Source organism: Syngnathus leptorhynchus, chromosome 19, assembly GCF_054491065.1.
Source record: "Syngnathus leptorhynchus isolate UIUO chromosome 19, UIUO_Slep, whole genome shotgun sequence".
NCBI lineage: Eukaryota > Metazoa > Chordata > Actinopteri > Syngnathiformes > Syngnathidae > Syngnathus > Syngnathus leptorhynchus.
The window spans coordinates 6,703,898-6,712,133 of record NC_141213.1 but is presented as its reverse complement, the minus strand read 5'-3'; the positions used below and the strand labels follow the sequence as shown (position 1 = coordinate 6,712,133).

At 41.9% G+C, this 8,236-nt stretch overlaps 2 protein-coding genes across 4 annotated transcripts; one reads left to right on the top strand and one right to left on the bottom strand.

Annotated features, from left to right (window-relative positions):
• Positions 1 to 819: 819 nt before the first annotated feature.
• On the top strand, positions 820 to 5,179 carry zc2hc1a (zinc finger, C2HC-type containing 1A). 2 transcript variants are annotated; one of them, XM_085939540.1, is made up of 10 exons: positions 822 to 1,002; positions 1,732 to 1,805; positions 1,908 to 2,024; positions 2,467 to 2,490; positions 2,764 to 2,905; positions 3,053 to 3,192; positions 3,274 to 3,373; positions 3,495 to 3,570; positions 3,650 to 3,760; positions 3,906 to 5,179. In XM_085939540.1, exons 1-10 carry the CDS (start codon positions 984 to 986, stop codon positions 4,033 to 4,035), a joined length of 933 nt encoding a protein of 310 aa, XP_085795666.1. In that variant the 5' UTR covers positions 822 to 983; the 3' UTR covers positions 4,036 to 5,179. The 2 variants fall into 2 exon arrangements, with proteins under 2 accessions (XP_085795667.1, XP_085795666.1); XM_085939541.1 differs by lacking the exon at positions 2,467 to 2,490 and having other exon boundaries at positions 820 to 1,002.
• Positions 4,827 to 7,960, bottom strand: LOC147041879 (uncharacterized). Of its 2 annotated transcripts, none has more exons than XM_085939542.1 (5): positions 7,551 to 7,960; positions 6,947 to 7,075; positions 6,764 to 6,850; positions 6,466 to 6,585; positions 4,827 to 6,319 (listed from the first exon to the last, which is right to left on the bottom strand). In XM_085939542.1, the coding sequence occupies exons 1-5, from the start codon at positions 7,551 to 7,553 to the stop codon at positions 6,161 to 6,163; spliced, it is 498 nt and encodes a 165-aa protein (XP_085795668.1). In that variant the 5' UTR covers positions 7,554 to 7,960; the 3' UTR covers positions 4,827 to 6,160. The 2 variants fall into 2 exon arrangements, with proteins under 2 accessions (XP_085795668.1, XP_085795669.1); XM_085939543.1 differs by having other exon boundaries at positions 6,764 to 6,846.
• Positions 7,961 to 8,236: the final 276 nt, after the last annotated feature.

The window sequence follows — 8,236 nt, the reverse complement described above, 5'->3', positions numbered from 1 at the left end:
TTTACGCGTCCTTTTCCGTAATTAGTCAAATAGCGCACAATTAGTAGTCACCGGTAGAGCTTGCTGCACAAGCGTCCGTTAATACAGCGTTCACGTGATAATTGTATATCCGGTTGCTGTTTCAAAATAAAGGCCAAGCTTGCGCCGTTTGTCAAACAAATAGTGCACAGTGTCCGGGGGCGCACAATGATTCTCTTGTTGTGCCCACCCACAGCAGCTGTTTGCCACTTGCTCCATATGTGCACAATATGCCAAAAAGCTGAAACAGTTCAGCTGTATGGAGAAAAGGCATTTGCGCCGGAGAAATCAATGCAAATGTCAAGAATTTGTCAAGGTGAAAAACGAATTGAATATCATTTCCACATTTGTGTTTAGGAACAGAGGTTACCTCCCATGCCCCATCTGCTGGTTACTGTGCATGTTACATTAGCGCGGACCACACAGTAACGTCAGAGTAACGACCAATAGAATCCTGAGATGTTGACATATCGCAAGCGTCATGCGAGCCAGTTGCCATTGGCAGCACAAAGATTATTGAGGTCAAGAGAGTTCTCCACTGGCCAGTTCTATTCAAACTAATTTGAAATTTGTTGCTCATGTTCAAGTTGATTTGGTTGACTTTGAAACATTAATGACAAAGGCTAGATGTGGTTTTTAATGCGATTAATCAGCTACACAGGCGACTGAGTTGTGACATACCTTTTCTTTATTTATCATCTCCCTTAAATGGCAGAATGAATGCATCATTTTCGAAACGTTTGTCCCAACTACAGTATCCTCATTGGGATGTGTGGCTGAGAGAAAATGACAGGAGCAAAAGTCAAGGACAGAGGAGGTTCAAATAAAGAAAAGACATGATTTCCCGGCGTATCTGAACAAAACCGGAAGTGTTTAGCGGTAACAATTTCACATTGTCCGGCGACTACCAGTCTCTTGTTTGTCAGGGCAGCTGAAGTGTATCTGCAAGAAGTCAAGAAACGGCAATGATGGACCAATTCGACGGTAAGATCAATTACGGTCTTTTTTCCTTCTTTTACGTGTTAAAATGCATTTTGCAATTTTTGGGGAGCGACCTTCTATTGATTGGGTTGCTTTTGTCAGGCTAGGCAACGTTTGTGTGTGAATACGCTAGCTGCTATGTAAAGACAGCGATTGCGATGGATGTGTTTGTCTTTGGGAGCTGTCCGTCACTGCGACGATTGGAATACGGCACAAGCAAGGTTCTTTGCACACGCACATTTCTTCTCCAACGTCAACATTGTTGACATGTGCATGTGTGTGTGTGTATCAATGGTTCAAATTGGAAGCTTGCATTAGAAATGGACGTGCGAGGTTCAGGAACTTCGGTGAGCTTTTTTTTGGGTCCGATGCGCTCTCTCATTGTATGTAGGGAATGGAAGAGCGTCATTTGTCATCCAGGAACAGTATGCATACTGATCACATGATGCTGGAAGGCCTTCATTTAACTCACAGTGGCCCGAAGGAGGTCATGCTAAGATGTAAGAGCAGGCACTGTTTTTGTTGCAGCCAGCCCTCCAAAGAATGTCTTGAGTGTGCAGGCAGCTATGAGGTCATCAAAGAGACCTTTTTTTAAGCTTTAATGCTGGCTCAAAGAGTGTCTATATGTGTGCCTGGGTGCTCTCGATTCCTTCAAGTTTCCTTCATGTTGCAACATTCAAACATGTTTGATGTGCCTTCTTATGACAATTGATGCCACAATGGACTTTTCAGATGGGGAGGCCCTTCCTGTTGGCGATCTCTCCCAGTGTAACACCTGTAAAAGAATGTTCCTCCCTAAAGTCCTGGTAACATCAACACTGCTCTTAACATTCCTGAAGAACTTATTCAGAGTTGCACTTATGTGATGTTTGGTGGCCCACTGGGAAACGGGTTCTCTGTTTCTCCAGGAGAAGCATGCCAAAATTTGCCAAAGGTCAGCATCCAAACGAAGGAAGGTTTTTGACTCCAGCAGGCAAAGAGCGGCTGGTACAGATATCCCGACTCTCAAACCCCTAAAACCAAAGGTAAGATCACACAATGAGGGGTAAGCTTCAGTCCTTTCTGGCCTTGAAAAAAAGTTTTGTTTTTGATTCCCACTGTCTGTCAAAGCATCCTTGAACAAGATGCTGCTTGTGATGTCCTTACATCAAACCATTTGATGTTGAATAGTGGGCCTTATATTGATATATCTGCACACATTTGTCCACATTGAAAATTGCTTTTTCTTTCGTCATACATCTGGTTGAGAATTGTGCCGTCCTATGTGGCAGTACTGATGGAAAAATTCTGCACGCCTTCATTTTTTAGTCGCGCATCTACTTCCACCCGTCACACTACTGCCACCAAGTGGTAAAAGTGTGCACATCTCGACAATGCCATCAATGGAAGTGAATGTAAAATGTCCATTTAACCTTGAAGTCATTCATTTGTTTGATTTGCAACAAATACAACTACTTTATATTTCAGTCACAAAGTTCATCTGCTCAAAAAGTAAGTTGTTTTTCATTTTGTTTTCTTTCTTTTGTTTGACATAACAAGAATCATTCTTTGATGTGCTAAAGACCTGCACCCTCTATCTATAAACAGCTTTAGACTTGCTATCTTCTCAGTGCATGAATTGTGTCTGATTAGCTCCCATGCAAACACTGGATTTCGAAATCCTTGAGGACAAAAAAAAAATACTTTTGTATTCATCAAATCAGAATTCAACTTGTGTCCCCTTGGAAACGGCAGAATGATGTTAAGACTGTTGCCTCATACCAGGCGGAGCCCCCAAAGAAGCCGTCCAACTGGCGCAAGAAACATGAAGACTTCCTCGCTGTCCTCAAGGCATCCAAAGCCAGCGCGAGGGCCATGAAAGAAGGCGGACCTTTGCCCCCGCCTCCTGCTCCTACCTTTGACCCAGGTAAGTCACTTGATATTGAAAATTCATTGCTCATTCTTTTCACAAATTGCTAAATTGTAAAGACTGACTTTTTTGTCTACTAGGTCCTCTCTGAATTGGATTGTCATGAAACTGACGCGTGTATTTTCCTCTCAATCTCTTTTTAAGACCTAGTCAAGTGTCCTTATTGTCAACGGAGGTTCAACGAAAATTCGGCTCAAGGGCACATTAAGTTCTGTCAGGATCAGGCTTCCAGGATGAGTAACAGAAACAAAGGTGACGCCAAGAAAGCGCCTGCTCGCACACAGGTACTCTCCACATATGCCCTAAGGTTGATTTGAAAACTGGGAATAACACCAAATAATACAGTGTGGTTCCTCTGTCGTCAGTACAAGCCGCCCCCTCTTGTCAAGAAGATCAACTCCGCCTCAAGCATTCCTTCCGCCTCCTCGCGTCTACCTGCAAGATCGGGCCTTTCCCAGCCTACTGGTAAAAATGATGGATTTGAAATCATTTGCAAGCGCTCTGACATTCATAACCTCCAGTTAGATAACCTCATGTCATGAGCTAGAGCAGCACAACGTTGGGTCACACGCTGTTCCTATTCTAGGGGTGCCTTACAGTAAGACCTCCCCTGCAGCTTCAATGAGGACAAACCCCAGCCCCAGCCCGAGCCCTTCTTCCGGGTGAGCGGCGCACCGACGGCTGCGTTAGAATACATTTGTTTTTCCCTCTTAACATTTTTCCCTTCCACGTGTATGTCAGTGTTGGGATAAAGAACCGAGTAGTGAGTTCTGGATACGGTTCTGTGAGAAACACTACGCCTGTAAGAGGACCACTCAATAAGAAGAAATTACAGGACACTTGCATAACGAGGTGAGACATGAAAAGCTCATGCTACACAATCCTGACCTCTTGTGGTCAGTGGATTGCATGAAGCTCTCATGCCTTTTTTTGGAATGGTTTATCCCCTAAATACATCATGAATCGTCAATATATGCGCTTGTTTTTGATTTCTTAGGGATGATGTGGATGGCAGTGTGGGCAATGGTGACGTAAAGAGCAAATTTTGTCACTCGTGTGGGACCAGGTACCCCATAGAAGCTGCAAAATTCTGCTGTGAGTGTGGCATCAGAAGGCTGTGGATTTGAAAGATGGCTTTCCTACTCATGGAAATGAGTCATGGCTATTTTTTTTTTTTTGCACGGGTTTACAATTTCGGTTTTCCATGTAGATCAGGGGTCTCAAAGTCAATTTACGCTCACTAGAGGTAGAGTGTGGGGTGAGGCTTGGCCGGCCGCATCGGGTTTGTTTTAGGCTCGGGTAAAAACATTTACACCCCTGTTCTGAAAATGAAACCACAGCTTTAAAATTGTTCTGAATAGTGGCACATGTTGAGTTAAGTCACAAAAAGGAATGAGGCTGGTAAGACACAATCATTTCCCCTTGTCGATCAAGCAGAACTGTAACTGCTTCTCAATTTCATTATAGAATTTATTCCCATCAATAAGTGCAATATGATTGATCTCTTAGGAAAATGTGCATGTTAGGTGTTTGTTTTTTTTCAAGCCCCTTTTGACTTTTAATACTGATATTTCACAAACTGTAGCATTGTCTATAAGCCCATACATTCATTTTCCTTTTTTTTTTAGCTAGTTAATTTAATTTATTCCGTCCATCTTTCAACTCCTTTTTACTGGGTGACGTTTGAGTTTGTTAATATTGTACCAAAAGTCAATTCTGTTTTATTTGCACATGTACCTTGTGTTTTTTCCACTTTCATTGGCTACAACAAATATTCAACTCTCAACAGAATTGACTATGAAATCCAATCACTGTGTTTCAATTGAGGTATTTATCAGAAATGTGTGTCACGCTCCAAAAATGTTTGACATACTGTCATGGAAAAAAAATATGACTTACAATTGAATTCTTACTCATTTATCATTTGAACATGTTGAATGCATTTGTATTACAAAGGAGTGTAGATCAACATAGACCTAATATTGCTTGCTATCAAAGTGGTGATAACATTGGCACCTTCAAGTCTGGGTTAATCTTTGGATATATCCGGCTGCTTGAACCCGCCCTCTTGCATAAGGTCTGGCGTAATATACTCTGGCTGCTTGCATTACTCTTAGTCAAAGGCACATGGAGCATTGGAAAGTACGACATTGACTGTTCAGGATGTGCATACTTCATGTTCATCAAATGAAATTGGGGAAGATGACGACAAAAGCGTGCACCTAATGCGATGTAGAGCCTCCATGATTAAACAAATGTTTATGCAGAAAACTTGGTGTGTATCCATCAAAGACGGCAACAGAAGAATTTTTTTTTCTGGTTCTTTTATCACAAACAATTGAATTTTAGGTTACATTACCTGAAATGTTTGGGCATGTACACTCTGATGAAGGCGGAAGTACATGCCGAAACATGTCAGGTAATGTCACCTAAAATTCAATTGTTTGTGATAAAAGAACCCAAAAAAAAAGTGATTGACAAGGGAAACAAAAGGAACTTAGTACAACTAACAGAAGAATTCGTTTTTCTTATAAATATATTTTCAATATAAATGGCTTATATACATCACACGCGTTCAAATCAACAAACGGCAAGTTTAGTACGTCCAACATTTGTGACACTTGAACATCCCAAGTTACGTCAAACATTAGAACTTTTTGGTCAACTCAGCCATGTGTGGCAAAATGAGCTTTTAAAACATCATTCAAATGCATCTGACGTGTCACCTAATCCCAGCAAGGGTGGCGTGACATCAGGGATGGCGCGATGAATTCTCCAATTTCCCTTAACTTGTCAGAAAATGATTTATGATTTACAAATATGTCTGCATGTCATGTGGCACTTTTGTAAATGAGTGTCTTGGTTCAATAAAGATTGGGAAACACAATCCAACTGATTCAAAGAGAAAGTAAAATTGCGCAACATATTTTTTTCCTGCATGAGCAGCGACAGATTGCAAACCCTCAAAAAGAGCTTCAATAATAGTTTCCCTTCTCTCATTAAGATGTCAACACAGTGTATATTGTAGCGAGTAGCTTAACTTGCGTTGAAAATTCAGTCATGCTCGGCCTTTGGATGTTCGCGTTGTAGCTCGCAAGCGTATCAAATGAGTCAGTTGCTGTACAGCAGCCAAAAATAACCACACGGAAAGAGAAAATACCAAAACCAAGTAGGAGCTTCCTCTTTTGTAACCCAATCAAGGACGACGGAAGAATCGGTTTGTGTAAAAATAACCCAAGCGGGGAGCTGCTATCAGGTTTCTCCTAAGCGTGAATTCAACATCTCATAGCATGTTGTCATGCAAGATAAGATCGCGGCAACTTTGCAAAGTTTTTGAGCCCCCCTGTTGAGTTTTCTCTGCTGCTTTTGATTTTTGGTCATTGCTGTTCTTCTCACTTGGCGTTCTTCATTCTAGAAAACAGACAGAGCTTCATCAAGTGCCTGGCTTTCAAAGTCTCAGAAATGAATATCAACTTTGTTGGATAAATCACATTGATCATGCTAAATGAATCTACGGCTAAAAAGAAGCCAAATAAATTGCAGAAGCTGAAACTTACCAGTTTCGAAGAACAAGTGCACTCTATGGAGTTAAGGACAGATGTGACCAGTAGGCGTGTGTGGTTGAATTTCATATTCCACATGTGGCAAGTTAAATTGTGTATGATGCTGACAAAATCCTGGGAAAAAAAAGGCACAAGAGTAGCTTAACAAATAAAAATTGACATCAGACTTATCTAAATTGGAGATGATTTTTACAATGCATTCTATATGATTCCTCCATGGTATGTCACCATTTTGTTTTGATTAAACTATGACTAATGTAAATTTCATGCAACTTCTACTCAAGTGACTCACCGCGTTGTTTCTTACTGTACAATTTTGCACTTTTTGTGTATCTTCAATGCATGACGTGTTTCCCTGCAGGATAATGATTCTTTCTTTCTTAATATGAAAACAGACAAAGCAGTCATGTTAATCGAACAATGACTTTGACTCAATTCAATATATTGTGCATACTGTATGTCGATTGTTACTCACTGCGTCGTTGAGATTTGTGTGCACGATTCCCGTGTAATCCTCTCTGAGTTCTGCGAGAGGCCTTTGGCTGCTGCAGCTCGAGGCCAGAGGTAGAAGCGGAAGAAGCAGGGGAGCGATGCACAGAAGATGCTTCAGGGAGATACATACAAGAAGACACTTGGATCAAAATCACAACCCATTTGGTGGAAGTAACTTTCAAATATGACACCTCTGGCTTATGATTAATCTTTCGCAAGATAAGAATGCAGTTTTGATTGTCCCGGCCAAATCGTAATTTGCATTTAACAATGCATGTGTTCCTAATATTTCGGTGTGCAGCCAACAAGGACGTCTATTCCCGTCAAGCATTTTTGCCGCAGGCTAGCGTGCATGGTGCAAATAGGATGGATTAAAAACGAAACTTTGAAACGGCACATGTACTGTAAATACTCCACCTATTCCCCAAAAAGGCACATTTCATTTCACTTTCCTTCTGACTGGCACATGGGAAGTTATAAAAAAGCAAGGAGACATCGTCTCAAGTAGGGACGGTTGGAGAGGATCACACGGACGGTCGCAGCTCGCCTGGCTTCCCGACTGACTCTCCGTGAGTTATAAGACTTACCATTGGTCATTCTTCATTCATAATCGCCATTCATTCTTTTGGAGTTGTGTTCCGGAGAAGATGCGGTTCACGCATGTCAGTGTACCGCCTCCAAAGGTGACTGACTACACCGCGCATGGACCGCGCATGGACCGATCAGCTCTGCTCCGCTCCGTGCTGTCCTGTCTGCAACCACACGCGTCCAACTGTGGCTTTGTGATGTTTACTTCCGTGGACACTGGAGCTTCCACTTTGTTCTCATATTTCAATCTGTGCAAATAGCAACTCTTTCAGATGGAGGTGGGACTTTGCTCACCTTCTTTGACAATAATAGCCCATTCACATCATTTGGAATCATCCTCGCCATTTCTATTTGAGATGTACCTGTGTGACATCTTTAGATGACATTTCAGTGGGAACCTTCTGACCCTCATCAATTATTGGGTCAAGCAAGACTCACTCCCAAAACATGAGCTGCTAATGACTGCAATCAGTCCGGATGTACAATATGATGATTGTGGTGAGCATAAGAAATGTGTGTGTGTGGTTTTGCCACAGCTCTCAGGTAATTCAAAGACTTCCGTCCGTCCTAATGTAGTCGTCACCGCAGTAACACTTTTGGTGCGTCACACACGGCTCGATTCTTTTTGGTGATGGTGGTATGATTCACTTTCAAACTATGTGGAGATATGTCCCAACAGGAAAGC